Source organism: Sebastes fasciatus, chromosome 19, assembly GCF_043250625.1.
Source record: "Sebastes fasciatus isolate fSebFas1 chromosome 19, fSebFas1.pri, whole genome shotgun sequence".
Taxonomy (NCBI): domain Eukaryota; kingdom Metazoa; phylum Chordata; class Actinopteri; order Perciformes; family Sebastidae; genus Sebastes; species Sebastes fasciatus.
In genome coordinates this window covers 28,465,300-28,488,766 of record NC_133813.1, presented here as the reverse complement: position 1 = coordinate 28,488,766, position 23,467 = coordinate 28,465,300, and the positions used below count along the sequence as shown (strand labels likewise).

Genomic DNA, 23,467 nt, shown 5'->3' with positions numbered 1-23,467 from the left:
GGGGTGTATCCAGTTGAGTCATGTCGTGTGCAGTTGTAGGCATGCGTCATTGCATCCACGTATTCATGCCAGCGTGGCTTCAAATGAGGCTCTAATGTCCCCAGCATGTTCATGAGGGTCCGGTTGAACCTTTCGGTTGTCCCGTTGCCCTGGGGGTGGTAGGGGGTTGTGTGGGTCTTAGTGATGCCAGTGCACTTACACAGCTCCTTCACTATTGCACTTTCGAAATTGAGCCCTTGGTCTGCATGCAATTTCGCTGGAAAGCCAAAGCGACAGAAAAAGTTTTTCCACAGTACCTTAGCCACTGTGCAGGCCTTTTGGTCTTTAGTGGGGTAGGCTTGGGCGTAGCGGGAGAAGTGGTCTGTAACAATGAGAACATTTTCTATGCCACCCTTTGATTTCTCCAGGGTCAAAAAGTCAACACACACGAGCTCCATGGGGGCACTGCTGTGAATACTGACCAGAGGAGCCCTGAGGCCTGCAGTTGGGGTCTTTCTGAGGCAGCACCTCTCACACTGCTCGCACCAAGCTTTGATTTCCTGGAACATCCTCGGCCAATAAAATCTCTCCCTTATCATCTGCAGTGTTCTCTCCAATCCTAGGTGCCCTGAGTCATCATGGAGAGCAGTCTTGACTGATGTATGCAGCTTCACTGGCAATACTAACTGCTCCACTACTCCCCTTTGGCCATCTTGGATGCGGCGGTACATGACACCATCCCTTATCACTAACCTCCTCCACTCCTTTAAGAGAAGCCGTACTTGCTCGCCACTACTGATCCTCTCACCACGGCTTGGTTTTTGGTTCAGGCTTTTAAAGTGCAAGACAGGGCCGATGACCGGATCCTCCTTCTGCCCTGCCCGGAGCTCTTGTTTTGTCATGGCAGGCAGGGACTCCGTCCCGACATCTCTGTAGGGCTCACTTGACCTGAGCAATCGAGGTTCTTGTGGTTCAGGTTCCTCGGAGGCCGCACTGTTCACGCCTGGGAAGCTTTCCTGTTCTGGGGTGGGCTGTTTGTCCTCATGCCCCTTTTCACTGGCCCTCACACGCTGAGGGCAGGTTTGCAGGACCTGGGTGACCTCCTGGTTTGACATACGTGAGAGGGCATCGGCATTTGCATTACTCTTTCCCCTTCGATACTGGATGTCAAAGTCAAACGTAGACAGCCGAGACACCCACCGCTGGCCTGTGGCATCCAGCTTCGCTGAGGACATCACATATTTAAGGGGGTTATTGTCCGTCAGCACTGAGAATTTACGCCCATAGAGATGGTCATAGAACTTATCCGTCACTGCCCACTTGAGAGCGAGGAACTCGAGTTTGTGTGCAGGATACCTCGTCTCAGCTGGGCTCAATCCTCTGCTGGCGTAGGCTATGACCCTCTCTTCTCCAGCTTGGACTTGAACCAAGACGGCGCCAAGCCCCTCTCCTGAGGCATCAGTCTGGAGCACAAAAGGCAGGCTGTAATCTGGATAGCCCAGCACTGGAGCAGTCGTCAGCTTTTCTTTGAGGGACTGAAAGGCCTGTTCACTCTCATTAGTCCACAAAAAGGGTGGGTCGGGACCCGGGTTTTTCCTTCCCCCTTTCTTTTTCTTTCTGGGGTCACCAGAGGTGAGGCGGTACAAGGGAGCAGCTAAGGCGGAGTAGTCTCTGACGTACCGCCTGTAATATCCAGCGAATCCCAAGAACCGCAGCACTTCCTTCCGATTTGTAGGCCTCGCCCAATCCTTTACTCTGCTGATCTTCTCAGGGTCTGTCCTGATCCCCTTTGCGGACACCACATGGCCCAGATAGTGCACCTCTTTTCTCACGAGCTGGCACTTGGAGGGCTTTAACTTCAGGCCATGCTCCTTAAGCCGATCAAACACGAGCTGCAACCTCTCCACATGCTCATCAAAAGTTTTGGAGAAAATGATGAGATCGTCCAGATAAATCAGGAGATGGGTGAAATTCATATCCCCAAAGCAGCAGGTCATGAGTCTCTGAAAGGTGGATGGAGCGTTTTGCAGACCGAAGGGCATTCTGTTGGCCTCGAACAGCCCCATGGGAGTGCTGAACGCGGTCTTGTGTTTGTCGTGCTCCGCCACTTCCACCTGCCAGTAACCAGACGTGAGGTCCAGTGTGGAGAAGTATTTTGCTTGCCCAAGAGCTTCAAGGGCCTCCTCTATTCTGGGCAGGGGGAATGCGTCTCTTGTGCTGCAGGAGTTCAGCTTTCTGTAGTCGATGCATAACCTTAGTGAACCGTCCTTCTTGGTTACGATCACTACTGGTGAAGCATACGGGCTCTTACTAGGCCTGATGACTCCAGCTGTCTCCATCTCCGTCAACAGCTTCCTCACGTCCTGCCACTGCGATGGAGGAATCCTGCGATATGGCAGCCGAAAGGGCTTAGAGTCCACCAGTGGAATGTCATGTGTCACTGTTTTTGTGTGGCCATGGTCCATGGGATACTGGGAGAACACACTTGTGTTCCTTCCCACAAGCTCTTGGAGGAGAGAGTGTTGGTGCTCATTCTCCACTGCTGCTTCACTTAAGTCCACCCCGCCTGCCACCACTTGATCCAGACTGAAGCATGTCTCTTCACTCCCATCATTGTGCTGTCCTCCCTGCGTTTTGTCTGGAAACTCCACAACATTTTCAACAAGGAAAGCATTGGCCAGGTGAGTGTGTGGCTTGATTATAATAGTGTGCTGGGACAGGTTCATCACTCTGACAGGGGCACAGCCCCGCTTTACATCAGCCAGAACTTTTGCCACCAAGAGGTCTTGTGGAAGCTGCAGGGAGGGGTGGCCTTCTATCAGCGTTGTATAGGTCTTTCTTTGTGGGCCTTCTTTGATCTTACACCTTAGATCCATCTCTTTTCCTGCAGGAATGCGTATTTTCCGGCCAGTGTATACAGCAGGACCCACCATATCATCCATCTCACTTTGTTCTGTGCTCCCAATTTCAAGTAGAGCGGTGTACCACTCTGGATGGTTTTCTTTCACTTGATGAAGAAATTGCTGACCATAAGCTGCCTGGAGGTGGCTCTTGGAGGCACGAATGACATTAGTTCCCACGAGCAGAGGGACAGAGGAGCGATACTCAGAATCAGGGACAACAAAAGCCGGCACAGTCTTGAACTCTTTCCCCAGCACTTTCAAGTTAATGCTCAGGACACCATAGTAGGATACACTGACCTGCTGCACCCTCTATTGGTATTTTAGAGGACCGTAGTTTTTGTTTTTGAAGGACAGGGTGGTTGCACCAGTAGCCATGGGTAATGCTGGTTATCTGAGAGCCAGAGTCGATGAGAGCCCTGCACTTTTCTCCATTGACTTCCACCTGCCCCTCATTTCTGGGACCCACCAAGGGGGTGTCCTCTCCTCCATCACGCGTTGTGCTCATCTGCAGTGGGGGGTCTTGCTGCTTGCCCATGGTTGCCCCGGTAACCATGGACCCTAGTCGTTTAAATGCTGAGCTGAGTGGGATGTGTTCCCCTCTGCAGGGGTCATAGGCTGCGGTTGGCCAGCCCCAGCCGGCCTGGACTCAAGGAACATCGCTCTGCAGACCCGAGCCATATGTCCTTGCTTTCCACACCGGTGGCATGTAACGCTGGAGCTCTGGGTTGTAGTTCCAGGAGATGGCCGAAATCTAGGCGGGGGAACAGGAGGTGAAGCAGCCATTCTCGATTCAAGGTTAGACAACTTGGCTATCTGTTCCTCTTGGCTAAGAGCTAATTTCTTGACCATCTCTGTCAGCTCTGACAACTCAGAGGTATGTTTTGTCCTTTCTGTCTTTACATTTGTACCACACTCGGATGTGACATGCACTTGGGCATATGTTTTCTTTGCCTTGTGTTGTGACTGGAACTTCTTTGTTTCTTTTGCTAGATTTCTGAGCTCAGCTTGCAGTTCTCGGAAGCTCAAAAACCTGGGCCTCATTGGTGAAATCCTTGCATATACCTCCTCATCATTAAGTCCCCTTAAGAACTGCCGGGTGAGTTTATTATCACGGTCAGGGAAAGGTTTGCCCCCTCTTTGGCTTTCCACAGCTCGCAATGTTGCCTCCAATGCTATAGCATAAGAGCACGGAGACTCTCCTGGCCTCTGGCTGCGTTCATAGAAGTCGGCCAGTGGATCTAGGGAGCCCTGTGCATCACTGTACTCTGCCCTCAGTTCCTCGAAAGCCTTCTCAGGGGTTTGGTCATGGGGAGGTAGGTTCAGAACCAACTTTCTTGCCTCACCACTCAGGTGTCGCACAACAGTGGAAAAGCGGAGGTGCATGGGGAGCTCTATTGCCTCTAGGAGATACTGCACATCACGGATCCAGTCCTCCACGAGCATCTTGCTATCCGCATTACCAGTGAAGACTTGGACATTCTTCACCTGATGAGTCTGCATGAACCCACCATAGGCAGCCAGGGGAGGGTTTGGGTTGGCTATGGCCCTGCCAGGAGTCTTTAATGGTGGCTCGGACTGATATGGGTGCATTTGTGGGGTGGAGTATGGAGGTAGTGGTGCAGGTGGTGGTAGAGCATTTGGATACATACTAACTTGTGGGTCTGAAGCAGGCATCCATAGGTGTACTGGAGCAGGGGCGTGGGGAGGCGCTGTGTGATTGAAGGCTGCATAAGTTGCATTCAGGGGGCTGGGCACCGGTGTGTTGGGGCCCCATGCACCGGTGGCAGATGGGAGCACAGGGGCCGCTCCGCCACGGACCAGGTCCTGTGAGTAGTGAACAACAGCTGGTGACATAGGCAGCTGGGAGGTTGGTCCGTACTCTGAGCCTTGGGGGGTCTGCACAGCAGGGGGATTATTCATAATGTTCATTGCATGTGGTGGTTGAAAACTTGGCATGGGGGCCTGAGGCGCAGGAGTGGAATGTGCATAGCTGGTGTAGACCTGGGAGCTAGGTTGAACAACCTGAGTTGGATTAGGGGAGGTAGCTGGAAAGTTCATGGGGGAGTAGTGGAGCAGGGACGGGGGGGCAGAGACCACTGTTGTCTGCGCAGCCAGCTGGGCTACTGGACCAGTTGCACTTGGTATGTTGTGATCTGACCTGTCTGTCTGGTAGCATGGTCTCGGGGCTGGGCTGGTGGCAAAGTGAGGCAAGGGTGTCTGCATTGGAGCTCCAAAGCCTGGTATACACACATGATCAGGAGTATGATGGTGCTCAGTATAAGGTGACAGCATCGGAGGTGGGGTAAGCTGTGAGCCTAGTCCTGAGTCAGTGGGCTGCCTGCCTGTCTGATGGCCTTGAGTGGGGTACTGCATTTGCGTGCCAGTGAACCTGCTGAACCATTTGGTAGGTTTCGGCCTCACTGGTTGCTGCCGGCTCGCTGTGTTGTTGTCAGCTGTTGCCCCCTCACTCATATGGTGGGTTGGTGTCTCATTTGGAGAGTCATAAGTGTGGTTTGTTGAAGGCCCAGGGGGGAATTGGAGGCCTGGTGCCTCAGCAGCGGCGCCCTCCAGCTTCGATAGAGAGTCTGTGTAGTCACTCAACATTTTTTTTTTTTTCCAGATTAATTAATGCCAACGACTCCAGCTTCGAAGTGGATGGTTGTGTGTGTTGATGTTATGTGCTTACTAGTATACTAAAATGTAATGAAAAACAGAATTGTCAACTCACATTAAGCCTGAATTAAATGCAGATCCCTGCCTAACTCATAGAATTTGAATGAGATAAACACTTTAGTCACAGAATGTTTCAATGGAAAGTCTCACACAGAATATATATATACCATTCAAGTAGCAGTTCAGTCTATAAAAAAACATGAAAAGTCCTCACATGAACACACAAGTTATACTACAGTCTTCAAAGGATATGTTGGAAAAGGTGAATATCCTGCAAACACCGCTTTACAGGCGATACCAGCTCAGTTCCACGTATAGATGGTAACACAGTTCAAAGCAGCAGCACAGTTGTGGATGATGCCGTCAGTCTCTCTTTCTCTTCAGTCTCGGACACCACAATCCGGGTCACGGCACCAAAGATGTAACCCACGTGCTGGAGCCTCTCTGCACACCCTGGGACTCTGCGTTGTGTTTTATAGTTGTGTTATGGGGTGTGGTGCAGATTAAGGGAAACACCGGCACAGTCTTTTTGATTGTGGTTGAGACCGGGAAGACTTTATTTGTCCACAACATCTGCTGTCATCTCATTGTTCGTCCACAACCTTACGAAGTAATAAAGAAAAGTATAAACTCCATGAAAACATATATTCTAGTACAAAAATAAACACTAAACACTATCATGGAAGTAAATTACAACACATAAAATGATATAAGGCACTTTTAACGTAAAATCTCACATGAAAATAATTTAAATGAAACAACAACAAGACAGCTAGCAAACAATAAGTGAACAGGCTAATTCTCCCGCCTGTATTAGAGCGGCTGCTCTGCTCTGCACGGTAAAATGCCAACATTACGGCCACTATTTACATATAAAACATATCTATAATAATAATAGGTGAAAGGCAACATCTCAATTATAAATTTAGTAGAAAAAGATGAACAGGAAGGGTGTTTTTAATTAATATATTGTACTATGATGCGGGCCGCCATGCTTACCTTACGAAGTAATAAAGAAAAGTAAACAGGAAAAAAGATGGCGTCCCCACGTAACTTTTGACTACGGTGTCCTGTAAGGGACAAACATGTCTATTGCGCAATTCTGGATGGGAATCACAGCGCACCAGCGACACCTGGTGGCTGATCTAGGCTACTGCCTTACACTTACTTGTGACTTTATTCAGTACGACAGTCCACATGTTAATTCAGCTCCAGCTAGCGTTACTTTGTCTGTGTCACACTCTAACAGTTCCCCGGAACAACAACAACTAGGAACCAACAATCCTATTGTTACATTTTTTTTTCTTTTTCTTTGAAGTAAAGTCTCTTACTCAAACTCAGTGACCAATATTATAATTAAACAAAAAATGTAGATTCTCAACATCAGTAAGAATATTAACTATTAATACCACTATCACTTGGAAACAAATAAAATTATCCTCTCTGGGGTACTGTGACACTTAAACGTTATCTTTACAGATATACATAACCAAACATTGTAATAAAATAAACTGTGCATATACATTACACTTTTCTTTCTCCTCTTTTTTTTTTTTTTTTCTTAGCTTAACACTCCATAACATTGTAACCAAACAAACAGCGGATATCACATTTTAAACATTACTCATTTCTCAGAGGCCTTGCCAGAGTCCAGAAACCCTGCTTTCCTCACTGAGTAAAGTCTCTCAGGTAGTGAGGTCTGGTAACCTGACGACCTGACCTGGTAGTGACAGGGTGTTGGTGTCCCACCTGACCCCGCTCTACCACTACCGCTTTTGGTGTGTGTACCACAGTCCCGGTTTGTGTCGGTGTGGAGGTTGTATCATGGTTGCGTCTGAGGTGCCGACGATTTCTTCTCAGAACACCACCTGACTCCAGTTTCACCTCATAAGATCTATGGCTTACAGGTTTCATCACCTTCGCCGCTCTCCAGACCTTATGTGGCTCGAAAGGCTGAACTCTCACACTGTCCCCTTTTTTCAGAGAGTCCATGTCTTTTGCAGTGCGGTTGTAGTATTTTTCTTGTCGCTGTCTATTGTGTATCAGTCCATGTGCGTTGTCTGTTATCTCTGGCTCCAACAGAGTGTCCCTGGTAGGGAGCAGAGTCCTTGTCCTCCTATTCAGAAGTCTCTGTGCCGGGCTTGTGTTGAGACCTTGGCTCGGTGTGTTGCGATGGTCCAGCATAGCCAAGTATGGATCTTGTCCCGCAGCCTTTGCTTTCAGCATGAGACGCTTGGCTGTTTTCACTGCCGACTCCGCTTTCCCATTGCTCTGAGCATATCCCGGCGAGGATGTCCTGTGTTCAAATTCCCACATCTGGCTGAATCGCTGAAACTCCTGAGATGCGTATTGAGGGCCATTATCTGAGATAACAACATCTGGTATCCCATATCGTGCAAAATGGGCCTTTAGCTTCCTGATTACTGTACTACTCTTTGTGTCTGGTAGATAATCTATCTCCCAAAAGTTGGAATAGTAATCTACTGTTATCAAGTAGTCCTTGTTATTAAAGAAAAACAAATCGGTACCCACCTTGGCCCAGGGTCTGTATGCCATGTCATGAGGGTGTAATGTCTCTCTTTGTTGCTTTGGGTCTACTGACCTGCATATGTCGCACTTGGAGATGAAAGTCTTTATGTACTCATTCATTCCTTGCCAATATACACATTCCCTTGCTCTCCTGAGACATCCTTAAACTCCCAGATGAGAAGAGTGGACACGATGAGTGATGTCAGCTCTGAGTGCATCCGGTATCACTGCTCTCTCACCTCTGAACACTATGCCATCCTGGAAACTCAGTTCATCCTGGAATGAGTGATAATGCTGGATGTCTGTTGGAATGTCATTTTTTTTCTGTGGCCACCCTGTGAAAATCCACTTTGTCACCATCTGTAACTTTGTGTCCTCTTTTGTAGCAGATCGGATGGAGCTCAGTCTCTCAGCAGAGATAGGCAGGTAGTTAACCATGTTCACAGTCTCTAACTCTGTCTCAGTGTCTCCCTTAGGACTCTCTGGTAAGTATGCCCTACTCAGTGTGTCTGCTAGCAACATATCTCGTCCTGGCACATAGACCACGTTGATATCGTACTTTTGCAGCCTGAGTAGCATCCTCTGCAGTCGCTTTGGTGCACTAAGAAGTGGTTTCCTGTGAATATTCTCCAGCGGCTTATGGTCACTCTGTACCGTCACCTGTCTACCATAGGTATACTGATGAAACTTTTCCATCCCAAATACTATCGCCAAACATTCTTTCTCTATTTGGGCATAGCCCCTCTCAGTGGGTGTAAGTGCCCTACTACCAAATGCTATTGGCTTACCCCCTTGTGTCAGGGCGGCTCCCAGTCCTGTTTCCGACGCATCACACTGTAGCGTCAACTCCTCTTCCTGGTTGTAGTATTTCAGAACAGGCGTGTTGGCTATTTTGTCTTTCAGCCTCTGAAACGCTGCCTCCTGTACGTCAGTCCATTCCCACATGTTCTCTTTGTGTGTCAGTTGTCTCAAGATCTCACAATCATCTGACAGATGATCACAGAATTTTGACAGGTAGTTCACCATACCAACCAGTCTCTGTATCCCTTTAACATCTGTCGGCCTCGGCATCTCCTTGATTGCTCGTACTTTCTCTGGGTCAATCCGCAGTCCCTCAGCTGTCAGTAGGTGCCCAATATACGATACTTCCTGTTGTCTTAGTTTCAACTTGTCTCCGTTTAGTTTGATATTTCGCTCTCTGCACCTGATAAGCAAGCATCTGAGTTTCTCATCGTGATCCTTGCCTGCCTCCTCCTGTGTCGCTCCTTCTCCCGTGACCAACACATCATCTGCAATGATGTGTATTCCAGGTAAGCCTTCCAGCGCTTGCATGAGCTTCCTCTGGAAGACCTCTGGTGCTGGGCTAATTCCCATCGGCATTCTCAGCCAACGGAACCGGCCAAATGGGGTGGCGAATGTGGTGAGGTAGCTTGACTCTTCCTTTAATTTCACGTGCCAGAAGCCGTGCTTTACATCACAGACTGTGAATACTTTAGCCTTTGATAACTCTGGGAGGATGTCATCAATTGTAGGAAGGGGAAAATGGCTCCTTTTGAGTGCCCGATTCAGTGGTTTTGGATCTATGCAGATCCGCGGTTTCCCGTTCGGCTTTGCCACTGAGACCATACTGCTTATCCAGTCTGTGCTCCGTTCCACTGGTGCAATGATCCCTCTTTTCTCCAGATCCTTGAGTTCCTCTTTAAGGGGTGCCATCATCGAAACTGGCACTCTCCTTTTTGGCAGTTTTACTGGTGGCACACTGTTGTCTATTTCAATGCTATATTCACCCTCCAAACATCCATCACCGGTGAATACATCTCCAAACTCACTTTTGATTTTCTCCATCGTCATGTGTTCGTCACTTTTTTCCTCATTTGTTACAGGACCCAGTTGTTTTTTCACGATGCTGTCAATGGCCAGGATATTCTCATACTGTACTTTAATTAACTTCATGGCCTCACTGGCCTTCCTGCCCAGTAAAGGAGTCCTGCTGTTCTGGTCCACCACTTGAAACTCCAGTCTGTACAGTTTGTTGTTTCTGGGGTTTCTGATCTTGACCTTACATTTACCAAGCGGACATAACCTGGTCTTATTATACATCACAAGCACTTTCTCTGTGTGCTCCAGCTGTGTGTCTGGGTTTAGGAGATGTACTGGGATGATGTTGCAGGTGGCTCCACAGTCTATCTGGAAGTTAACCAGTGTTTTGTCCATCATCATTCCTGCAAAGAGTTGCTGTCCTTGACTATGTCTCTCTTTCACTTGGTTTATTGTCTCATTGTCCCCATATACTTCTGATATGGTCATAATGTCCTCACATGTATCTCTGTCATGTTCTGAGACAACATGCACTGCCTTATATTTCCTGCTGTTCTCTGCTCTTGATTTGCATTTTGCAGCAAAATGATTGTCTTTCCCACACTTTTTACACTTCTTTCCAAAAGCTGGGCATTTTGTCTTGTTTCTCTCATGTGTTTTACCACAAAACTTACAGCAGATTTCATTGTTTTTGCTTTTCTCTCCTGCGTATTTAAGTGCATGTACTTCCTCCACTGTCAGTCCTTGCAGTGTTTTGCTGTTCTCCCTTGACAGCTCGGCAGCTCTGCAAATTTTCAGGCATTTGTCCAGTGTCAGATTCTCCTCTCTGAGTAATCTCTCCCTCATAGCAGAGCTACTTGTGCCACACACAATTCGATCTCTTATTAGTGTGTCTTTAATGTCTCCAAAGTTACAACTACTGGCCAACACTCTCAAGTCTGTGACATATTTGTCGATGTTTTCTGCTAATCCTTGGTTCCGCACGAAGAATCTGTATCTCTCAACAGTCTCGTTAACTTTTGGATTACAGTGTCCGTCAAATAGCGCCATCATTGAACTCACTGTTCTCCTCGCCGACGTGTTATCGCTCGCCAGCGTGTCTAGGAGCTCTCTTCCACTCTCTCCGATGAGGTAATAAAACAGCTTGACTTTTGTACTTTCCTCAGCATCGGGCATGGTAAGGTCCATGTACAGTGAAAACTCCTCCTTCCAACTCTTCCATATCTTTGCAAGGTTGTTGGAGTCCAAAATCAGTATTGACGGAGGTTTCAGTCCTTCCATCTCGACGTCAGCTATTTTTCTCCGCTCACCGTTGCCTTGTTCGGTTAGCCTCTTCTATGCTAATCAGCTAGCCAGCAGCACTTATCTTCATTTAACGGTTACTAAACTTTAGCACCGCTGCCACCATGTTTCAATCTGTTCCGTTCTTCACTAACCATACAGACTGGACGGTTAAAGCATTACAGTTGCTTACTTGTGACTTTATTCAGTACGACAGTCCACATGTTAATTCAGCTCCAGCTAGCGTTACTTTGTCTGTGTCACACTCTAACAGTTCCCCGGAACAACAACAACTAGGAACCAACAATCCTATTGTTACACCTAGTACAGATAGCGTTTATTCTCTCCACTCAGAGGTTGTTGTCAAGAGAGCAACTGTCAGCCCATTTGAGATCATCCTACTGTTGTTTAAGGAATCATTTGCACAGTGGGTGTAAAGTCATCCTTTAAGCAGGGATTTGACAGTTTGAGAATAGGAGGAGGAGATTTAAATTGGGCGGGGGTCTTGTTTGTTCTTGGGATACATATGGGATGACCCCACTTCAGCACAAACCTTCAGGGTATGTAGTGTTAGTGTAAGAAGGGTGTGGATTCAGTCTCACTAACCTTTGTCCCAAAGTCATTAGTGTGGTACAAAGCAGCAGCTGTTTGTACAGTAGGCCACAGCGTGGGTGCCCACAGTCTTGCTTAACGTCTCTAGGCCCAATTAATCTTTCCATTCCAGGCAGGATTTACAGTCAGACAAACGGCTGTTGTCAAGACCAGCACACCCACAACACACCATGTAGTATGAGACCAGCACACCCACAACACACCATGTAGTATGAGACCAGCACACCCACAACACACCATGTAGTATGAGACCAGCACACCCACAACACACCATGTAGTATGAGACCAGCACCCCCACAACACACCATGTAGTATGAGACCAGCACACCCACAACACACCATGTAGTATGAGACCAGCACACCCACAACACACCATGTAGTATGAGACCAGCACACCCAACACACACCATGTAGTATGAGACCAGCACACCCACAACACACCATGTAGTATGAGACCATTTATTGATTAGTGTTATACACTAGGTGTTTATTGATTAGTGTTATATAGTAGGTGTTCATTGACCAGTGTTATATAGTAGGTGTTCATTGATTAGTGTTATATAGTAGGTGTTTATTGATTAGTGTTATATAGTAGGTGTTTATTGATTAGTGTTATATAGTAGGTGTTTATTGATTAGTGTTATATAGTAGGTGTTTATTGATTAGTGTTATATAGTAGGTGTTTATTGACCAGTGTTATATAGTAGGTGTTCATTGACCAGTGTTATATAGTAGGTGTTCATTGACCAGTGTTATATAGTAGGTGTTTATTGATTAGTGTTATATAGTAGGTGTTTATTGATTAGTGTTATACACTAGGTGTTTATTGACCAGTGTTATATAGTAGGTGTTCATTGACCAGTGTTATATAGTAGGTGTTTATTGATTAGTGTTATATAGTAGGTGTTTATTGATTAGTGTTATATAGTAGGTGTTTATTGATTAGTGTTATATAGTAGGTGTTCATTGACCAGTGTTATATAGTAGGTGTTCATTGACCAGTGTTATATAGTAGGTGTTTATTGATTAGTGTTATATAGTAGGTGTTTATTGATTAGTGTTATATAGTAGGTGTTTATTGATTAGTGTTATACACTAGGTATTTATTGATTAGTGTTATATAGTAGGTGTTCATTGACCAGTGTTATATAGTAGGTGTTTATTGATTAGTGTTATATAGTAGGTGTTTATTGATTAGTGTTATATAGTAGGTGTTTATTGATTAGTGTTATATAGTAGGTGTTTATTGATTAGTGTTATATAGTAGGTGTTTATTGATTAGTGTTATACACTAGGTGTTTATTGATTAGTGTTATATAGTAGGTGTTCATTGATTAGTGTTATACACTAGGTGTTTATTGATTAGTGTTATATAGTAGGTGTTTATTGATTAGTGTTATATAGTAGGTGTTTATTGACCAGTGTTATATAGTAGGTGTTTCTTGATTAGTTTTATATAGTAGGTGTTTATTGATTAGTGTTATTAGTGAGATTTGTAACACTTGTATTGCTGTGTCTGAATTTGGATACTTTAGTTTCTAAGGTCCTGTTCACATCTGGTATTAACATGCGTCCTCAGTGATCCAATCACTAGTGGACAGCTCTAAGTACAGGTGTGAACGCACTCAAGAAGCATTGGGGACGCATTGAGATCAGATCTTTCAGACCACATTTAGAGGTGGTCTGGGCCGTGTGTAGTGAATGTGTGTAGTGAATGTGTCCTAACCACATTAAGGACCGCCTACTCATCTGATGTCCAGCTGGGATCTGCGGGATCAATGAGCTCCTCAGGTGAATAAACAGGCAGACACGGGCGCTTGTCACCATGGAAACGGCCTCTGTGCTCTACAGTATCCTGTCTGCACAACTGTATTTTATTAAAATATATCTTGTTTTTAGGATACATATCTACAGACTATCAGACTAGACCCGCACAGTTCATTATTATCATACTGTCGGAGATGTGTCGCTTTTTTGTTCCGCTGCTTTGCACGGAGCTGACACCCGACCGCCCGCCTGTTTTCTGTCCTCCCCGCTCTCTGGAGCGCTGTACTTCGCTGTTGTCTGGCAAAAGTTGTTGTCCCCGGGGCCCACCTGTACAATAACCTCTTATTTCGATGTTAATATCCTACATATTCGTTAATTCTGGTACATTGTATTATTACTGACATTCCTGTAATATTACGTCACAACGGCTGCTGTATTAGCCATGTGTTTACTGCGTGTTTATTTGCATATATAGCGGGGAAGTGAGATCTGATCACAAGTGGACACTGGAGACGCATGTGGAGACGCATTCTAATGCCAGGTGTGAACAGACGTACTTAGAGCTGTCCACTTGTAATCGGATCACTGAGGATGCATGTTAATACCAGGTCTGAACAGGATCTATGTTGACTTCCCGCCAGGCCTGATCAGAGAGACGATTTATGTTTTTTAAAGAATAACTTAGTGCGTGTTGTGTGGTAGAGAGAGAGAGACAGAATTGGCGCACATTGTGTTTCTTTACTAGAACGTTTGTGTTCTTTGGGGTGTTGTGCCAAGACTTGCTCTGGAGCAAGAGTCAGATTGGATTTACACCACAACATGGAACTACAGACCATATCTACACCCTCCACACCCACACATGAGGGTGATGTAGATATGGTCAAGAGTTCTTGTTTTGATGGACATGTTTGTTAATGAGGGTGTGGAGGGTGTAGATATGGTCTGTAGTTCTTGTTGTGATGGACATGTTTGTTAATGAGGGTGTTGAGGGTGTAGATATGGTCTGTAGTTCTTGTTGTGATGGACATGTTTGTTAATGAGGGTGTGGGGGGTGTAGATATGGTCTGTAGTTCTTGTTGTGATGGACATGTTTGTTAATGAGGGTGTGGAGGGTGTAGATATGGTCTGTAGTTCTTGTTGTGATGGACATGTTTGTTAATGAGGGTGTGGAGGGTGTAGATATGGTCTGTAGTTCGTGTTGTGATGGACATGTTTATTAATGAGGGTGTGGAGGGTGTAGATATGGTCTGTAGTTCTTGTTGTGGTGGACATGTTTGTTAATGAGGGTGATGAGGGTGTTGATATGGTCTGTAGTTCTTGTTTTGATGGACATGTTTGTTAATGAGGGTGATGAGGGTGTAGATATGGTCTGTAGTTCTTGTTGTGATGGACATGTTTGTTAATGAGGGTGATGAGGGTGTAGATATGGTCTGTAGTTCTTGTTTTGATGGACATGTTTGTTAATGAGTGTGATGAGGGTGTAGATATGGTCTGTAGTTCTTGTTGTGATTGACATGTTTATTAATGAGGTTGTGGAGGGTGTAGATATGGTCTGTAGTTCTTGTTGTGATTGACATGTTTATTAATGAGGTTGTGGAGGGTGTAGATATGGTCTGTAGTTCTTGTTGTGGTGGACATGTTTGTTAATGAGGGTGTGGAGGGTGTAGATATGGTCTGTAGTTCTTGTTGTGATGGACATGTTTGTTAATGAGGGTGTGGAGGGTGTAGATATGGTCTGTAGTTCTTGTTGTGATGGACATGTTTGTTAATGAGGGTGTGTAGGGTGTAGATATGGTCTATACTTCTTGTTGTGAATGACATGTTTATTAATGAGGTTGTGGAGGGTGTAGATATGGTCTGTAGTTCTTGTTGTGATGGACATGTTTGTTAATGAGGGTGATGAGGGTGTAGATATGGTCTGTAGTTCTTGTTGTGATGGACATGTTTGTTAATGAGGGTGATGAGGGTGTAGATATGGTCTGTAGTTCTTGTTTTGATGGACATGTTTGTTAATGAGTGTGATGAGGGTGTAGATATGGTCTGTAGTTCTTGTTGTGATTGACATGTTTATTAATGAGGTTGTGGAGGGTGTAGATATGGTCTGTAGTTCTTGTTGTGGTGGACATGTTTGTTAATGAGGGTGTGGAGGGTGTAGATATGGTCTGTAGTTCTTGTTGTGATGGACATGTTTGTTAATGAGGGTGTGGAGGGTGTAGATATGGTCTGTAGTTCTTGTTGTGATGGACATGTTTGTTAATGAGGGTGTGTAGGGTGTAGATATGGTCTATACTTCTTGTTGTGAATGACATGTTTATTAATGAGGTTGTGGAGGGTGTAGATATGGTCTGTAGTTCTTGTTGTGATGGACATGTTTGTAAATGAGGGTGTGGAGGGTGTAGATATGGTCTGTAGTTCTTGTTGTGATGGACATGTTTGTTAATGAGGGTGTGGAGGGTGTAGATATGGTCTGTAGTTCTTGTTGTGATGGACATGTTTGTTAATGAGGGTGTAGATATGGTCTGTAGTTCGTGTTGTGATGGACATGTTTATTAATGAGGGTGTGGAGGGTGTAGATATGGTCTGTAGTTCTTGTTGTGATGGACATGTTTGTTAATGAGGGTGTGGAGGGTGTAGATATGGTCTGTAGTTCTTGTTGTGATGGACATGTTTGTTAATGAGGGTGTGTAGGGTGTAGATATGGTCTATACTTCTTGTTGTGAATGACATGTTTATTAATGAGGTTGTGGAGGGTGTAGATATGGTCTGTAGTTCTTGTTGTGATGGACATGTTTGTTAATGAGGGTGATGAGGGTGTAGATATGGTCTGTAGTTCTTGTTGTGATGGACATGTTTGTTAATGAGGGTGATGAGGGTGTAGATATGGTCTGTAGTTCTTGTTTTGATGGACATGTTTGTTAATGAGTGTGATGAGGGTGTAGATATGGTCTGTAGTTCTTGTTGTGATTGACATGTTTATTAATGAGGTTGTGGAGGGTGTAGATATGGTCTGTAGTTCTTGTTGTGATTGACATGTTTATTAATGAGGTTGTGGAGGGTGTAGATATGGTCTGTAGTTCTTGTTGTGGTGGACATGTTTGTTAATGAGGGTGTGGAGGGTGTAGATATGGTCTGTAGTTCTTGTTGTGATGGACATGTTTGTTAATGAGGGTGTGGAGGGTGTAGATATGGTCTGTAGTTCTTGTTGTGATGGACATGTTTGTTAATGAGGGTGTGTAGGGTGTAGATATGGTCTATACTTCTTGTTGTGAATGACATGTTTATTAATGAGGTTGTGGAGGGTGTAGATATGGTCTGTAGTTCTTGTTGTGATGGACATGTTTGTAAATGAGGGTGTGGAGGGTGTAGATATGGTCTGTAGTTCTTGTTGTGATGGACATGTTTGTTAATGAGGGTGTGGAGGGTGTAGATATGGTCTGTAGTTCTTGTTGTGATGGACATGTTTGTTAATGAGGGTGTAGATATGGTCTGTAGTTCGTGTTGTGATGGACATGTTTATTAATGAGGGTGTGGAGGGTGTAGATATGGTCTGTAGTTCTTGTTGTGATGGACATGTTTGTTAATGAGGGTGTGGAGGGTGTAGATATGGTCTGTAGTTCTTGTTGTGATGGACATGTTTGTTAATGAGGGTGTGTAGGGTGTAGATATGGTCTATACTTCTTGTTGTGAATGACATGTTTATTAATGAGGTTGTGGAGGGTGTAGATATGGTCTGTAGTTCTTGTTGTGATGGACATGTTTGTTAATGAGGGTGTGGAGGGTGTAGATATGGTCTGTAGTTCTTGTTGTGATGGACATGTTTGTTAATGAGGGTGTGGAGGGTGTAGATATGGTCTGTAGTTCTTGTTGTGATGGACATGTTTGTTAATGAGGGTGTGGAGGGTGTAGATATGGTCTGTAGTTCGTGTTGTGATGGACATGTTTATTAATGAGGGTGTGGAGGGTGTAGATATGGTCTGTAGTTCTTGTTGTGATAGACATGTTTGTTAATGAGGGTGTGGAGGGTGTAGATATGGTCTGTAGTTCTTGTTGTGATGGACATGTTTGTTAATGAGGGTGTGGAGGGTGTAGATATGGTCTGTAGTTCTTGTTGTGATGGACATGTTTGTTAATGAGGGTGATGAGGGTGTAGATATGGTCTGTAGTTCTTCTTGTGATGGACATGTTTATTAATGAGGTTGATGAGGGTGTAGATATGGTCTGTAGTTCTTGTTGTGAATGACATGTTTGTTAATGAGGGTGTAGATATGGTCTGTAGTTCTTGTTGTGATGGACATGTTTGTTAATGAGGGTGTGGAGGGTGTAGATATGGTCTTTACTTCTTGTTGTGAATGACATGTTTGTTAATGAGGGTGTGGAGGGTGTAGATATGGTCTGTAGTTCTTGTTGTGATGGACATGTTTGTTAATGAGGGTGTGGAGGGTGTAGATATGGTCTGTAGTCCATCAGACTAAAGGTCACTAAAGACATATGTGGCAATCAAGTTGGCATAATGGTCTATTTTTGAAATTAATTGAAAAAGTTGTAGGAGGGAAAACCTATGATATCATTAAAACAATGTATACAAATAATAAGTGTCCTGTGAAAATTGGCAATATGGAAACAGATTTCTTCCCCCAAAGTAGAGGGGTGAAGCAGGGCTGCAGTCTCAGCCCCACCCTGTTCAACATCTATATTGATGAATTGGCAAAATCACTTGAACAATCCCATATCCCTGGTCTCACCCTCTCTGACACAGAAAAAAAATGCCTACTTTTTGCAGATGACCTAATATTGCTAGCTCCAGCCAGGGAGACATTACAACAGCTACTGGATCATCTGCAGACCTTCTGTCAGACCTGGGCCCTGACAGTTAACCTGGAAAAGACTAGAGTTATGGTCTTCCAGAAACGACCCAGGTGTCAGGGAAACCCAAACAGGTTCTTACTGGGCTCCACTGATATAGAACAGACACACAGCTACACATATCTGGGACTAAACATAACATCAACAGGGAATTTCAAACTGGCCATTGATGATCTCAGAGACAAAGGAAGAAGGGCCTTCTATGCAATTAAAAAGTCTTCAAACATAGATATACCTGTAAGAATCTGGCTCAAAATATTCAAATCTATAATTGAACCAATTCTACTGTATGGTAGTGAAGTGTGGGGTCCTCTTGCAAATCAAGACTTTGATAAATGGGACAAACACCCAATGGAAACCCTAGACGCTGAGATTAGCAAGAGCATTCTCAGAGTCCACAGGAACACCCCCAACAATGGATGCTGAGCTGAATTAGGTCAATTTCCCCTTTTAATTAGGATACAAAAAAGAGCCATCAAATTCTACAACCACCTAAAAACAAGTGACCCCAACTCCTACCATTACAAAGCTCTCCATCACCAAGAGGAGAACAAAGAGAGGAGTCCCCTCAGCCAGTTGGTCCTGAGACTCACCTCCTCTAACAGCACCAGGCCTGAGGACAGCCCTCACACTATCTGGACCAACCAAATTAGAGCTAAAGAAAAAGAAAATGACATCAACTATTGGACATCCACCACAAAAAGTCAACACAAACTTCAATGCTATTTGGCTCTAAACAGACAGTACACAGTGACAGACTATCTGACCACCGTGACTGACCAGAAACAGAGAAAGACATTGACTATGTACAGACTCAGTGATCACAGCCTGGCCATAGAGACTGGCCGACACAGGCAGACCTGGCTGCCTAGAGAAGACAGGCTGTGTCAGCTCTGTCCACAGAGACAGGTGGAGACAGAGCAACATTTCATATGAAGACATCAGGAAAAAGTTCGTTAGAAAAATTAAATGTAAACTCCCAGATTTTGATTCCCTCTCTGACCAAACTAAAATACAACATCTACTTGGAGAAAATAGTGTCATCAGCATAGAAGCTGCAGGATATGTCAGTGCATGTCACAGCCTAAGAGACAACCACAACAACACACAACACATAATAGATGTAACTCACACTCTGCCTTTTATGTACTCCTCTACTTCATGTTTTTTTTTTTTTTTTTTTTTTTACATTTATCCTTTGATATTGCAATATATTGTTGTTAATTGTTTTTATTTGTTTGTTTGTTTTATTGACACAACAAACATTAATTACTTCTGTATTGTTTTCTACCATTTTCATGCATGTTCTTTTTAAATATCTATATATTGTAATTTGCTTAATGATTTGTATATATGTATATATATGTTTTTGTTTTTATTTTGTTCTTTTTTTTCTTATTGAATTGACGTTTTGGCAATATTGTTCACCTGACAGTCATGCTAATAAAGCATATTGAATTGAATTGAGAGGTTGATGTAGAGAGGTAGAGAGGTAGAGGTAGAGAGAGGGAGGGGTAGAGAGGGAGGGGTAGAGAGCGGTAGAGAGAGATACAGGGAGAGAGAAAGAGGTAGAGATAGAGAGAAAGATAGAGAGAGAGGTAGAGAGAGATACAGGGAGAGAGAAAGAGGTAGAGATAGAGAGAGAGGTAGAGGTAGAGAGAGGTACAGGGCGAGAGAAAGAGGTAGAGATAGAGAGAGGTAGAGATAGAGAGAGAGGTAGAGATAGAGAGAGAGGTAGAGAGAAAGAGGTAGATAGAGAGGTAGAGATAGAGAGAGAGGTAGAGGTACAGAGAGGTACAGGGAGAGAAAGAGGTAGAGATAGATGGAGAGGTAGAGATAGAGGTAGAGGTAGAGAGAAAGAGCGGTAGAGAGCGGTAGAGACAGATGTAGAGAGGGAGAGAGGTAGAGAGAGAGGTAGAGATAGAGAGAGCGGTAGAGAGCGGTAGAGACAGATGTAGAGAGGGAGAGGTAGAGAGAGAGGTAGAGATAGAGAGAGCGGTAGAGAGCGGTAGAGACAGGTGTAGAGAGGTAGAGAGAGAGATGTAAAAAGAGAGGGACCATTGAGGGTGAGGAACATCTGCATCAGAGACATTGATTTCACTTGAATGAGAGCAGAAAGTGAGTTGACGTTGACTTTGGATTTTCACTGACAAGAATTCTTCTCCTTTGCTTCATCCTTCCCTCCCACTGATCTTTGTGTTTGTACCTCTATAGATCTGTAAGAGTCCATCCATGGAGGCCAAACAGGGCCATCTGTACGGTCTGTCAGTGCAGCAGAGCATGCCTCCCCACTTCAACCTCCAGCAGGACTGTGGCCACTTCCTCGCTTGTGTCCCCCAGAGCATGTTGCCTTCCGACGAAGTCTCTCTGCCCTCCACACCTGCTTCATCGCTGCCTCAGCCCTCCGTGTGTACACCTGGCCAACAGGTAGAACGAGAGCGAGTGGTGGTCATCACCTCCGAGATCCCTCGGCAGACGGCGGCTGATTTCGTTCGGGAGTGGGCGGCGTTCCATAAAACTCAGCCAGAAGTCTATGAGCGCCGTGTATGTTTCCTCCTCCTGCAGCTCTGTAGAGGTCTGGAGCACTTGAAGGAGCACGGGGTCACGCACCGTGACCTCTGCCTCGAAAACCTGCTGTTGGTGCCTCACATCCGCAGGCCCTCCCAGTTCCCCCAACAAACCACCACCGACAATGGCACCAGTAACGGTTCAAGTGGTGTAGACAGTCAGCGCCACCTTCCCCGGCTCCTCATCAGTAATTTCGCCAAGGCCAAGCGTCGCTCCTCCGAGGATGCCGCCTCAACCAGCGTGGACCCTCGCATCAAACGTGACCACGCCAGATTGGCGCCTGAGATCGTCTCAGCAGCACAGTACCGGAAATTTGACGAGTTCCAGACGGGCATCTTGATCTATGAGCTCCTCCACCAAGCCAACCCATTTGAGGTGAGTCCAGCTCTGAAGGAACAAGACTACCGCTGTGAAGAGTTGCCTCCAATCCCCTCCGTCTCCCTTTACTCCGCCGGCCTCCAGAGGCTGGCCCAGCTCCTGCTGCAACCCGACCCCATCAAACGCATCCACATCCAGGAGGCCAAGCGCATACTGCAGAGCCTGCTCTGGGGCCCCAGGAAAGACCTGATGGAGCAGCAGTGGGAGAGACACGGACAGGGGGTGGGCTTTGTCGACGGATCCCGACACGAGGGCCTCCTGAACTGGCTGGATGTGAAGCGGGCCCTGCTGATGATGAAGTTCGCTGAGCGATCACTGGAGCCCGAGAGGAACGCAGAGCTGGAGGACTGGCTGTGCTGTCAGTACTTTTCCTCGGCTCACCCTCTGTCGCTCTGTCACACTGCTGAGCTGCTCTACTCCCTAAAGTGACGGCTCACTTTAGGGTTCAAAATGTGTGTATGAGAAAGACCAATAATGTCAAAGTTAATGTCGAGACACTATGGATGGGAGATACTGTGAACTTACCCACCTGTTTGCGCTACTGCTGCATGCATGAGAGCCATGCATTAACCTAACGTCCACTCTTTTACACAAACAGTATCCTGCTACAGACTCTGTCTCTGTCAACTTAGCAAAGAAATGAGCTGTGAAAATTCATCTGTTTTTAAATGTTTAAATGTTCTGTAACGACAAAATCATGAAAGCATTCACTCTCCGACTGGAATCGCTTTGTGCCAGTGATGCTGATAAATACATCTGTAAAGAAAAGGAAGAATATGGACAGTATTCATAATCCTATTATGAATAGGATACAATAGGACACAATACAGTGTCAAAGTTTCATATTTGACACTGTATTGTGTGTATTTATTAAGACATTTTACCCACTAAGAACAGGCTAATAATTCATAACCTTATTCTGTGTCAGCCAGCTTTGCTAAGTAATGTACAGCTAATGTCTACGTAAATGTGCAGCTAACGTTTCATTTGAAAAGAAATATGAGGTCACTAGCAGACTACCACTGTTTATTCATGGGCACATAGGGGCGTATACTGTATACTGTGTAAACAACACACCGTTTCTTTAACCAGATCCACAGAATGCCTATCCCTCAGTGAATACTGGTTGCACAATCCTTGTTAGACAGCATTGCATAATAAAGACTTGGTATGAGTTCATCATAATTCACACTGTCTAACACAACTCATTCATTAGATTGACAAAACAAATGGCAACGTTAGTGATTGCTTCTACTGAATGGATGCCCACTTTTTCCTTACACTTACTTTAAGTTCATATTTAAATGTTTTGACATTTGTCACAGTGCCTTTTGTTCTTTGTATATCCTACAGTGACTCAGAATCCAAATGTAAATATTACTGATCATTCGTCCTTTGTGATACTGGCCTTTCACTGAATGTTTTAGAAACAACTTTGTACAGTAATTTGTAGATGAAATTAGAAGAAAAAATGAGCCCAAGCAGGTCTTAAAAAGCCATGAATACGAGCAGCAGTTCAAACTATTTATGCTATAATTCGTTATCCTGTAGTAGTCACTGGAATTTCTGTTTATTTTCATATGTGGATTATCAAGTTCTTATTTTTTTGTGCAGCTGGGCCTGTTGTTTGCGTCCCGTGTCCCATGTAGGCTGCAGAGAAAGCTTCAAGTTCATGGGTATTTTATCTCCAACAATGGATTTCCTAATAAAGTCCAGAATTGAACAGCCTGCACCAGGTTTTAGTCCATGACTGACTGACAGGGTCACAACTCACAACTAATGCATTATTGATTTGAATTATTTAGTGTGTGCCTCACCTATTTGCATCTATCAATAAACTGTGCATATATTTTCTCACAGTATTATCTGGTGTTTTGGTCTTTTTTGGGGGGGTGCATCCCCTTTAATGATTGGGCCATGAAGGGTTATTACTGTTCTGTTATCTGAGCTCCTCTACTGTGAAACTAATGAACCTGTTCCTGAAGAAGAGAGCGTGGCTCTCAGTGACCAGACAAGGAATGGTTCTGCATGTGGTGGCCAAAGACAGCTGCTCTCTCCTCATCCTTCCTGACTGATTCTTCTCTAGTTCTGTGTTC

General features: G+C 44.9%; 1 protein-coding gene across 2 annotated transcripts in view; it reads left to right on the top strand.

Annotated features, from left to right (window-relative positions):
• prag1 (PEAK1 related, kinase-activating pseudokinase 1) overlaps positions 1-23,236 on the top strand; it is a 53,522-nt gene extending 30,286 nt beyond the window's left edge. For both annotated transcript variants that reach the window (XM_074618278.1, XM_074618279.1), the window contains exon 6: positions 20,640-23,236. In XM_074618278.1, coding sequence (XP_074474379.1) covers positions 20,640-21,800 — 1,161 coding nt within the window. In that variant the 3' untranslated portion in view covers positions 21,801-23,236. The remainder of the gene's footprint in view (positions 1-20,639) is intronic.
• The last annotated feature ends 231 nt before the right edge of the window (positions 23,237-23,467 follow it).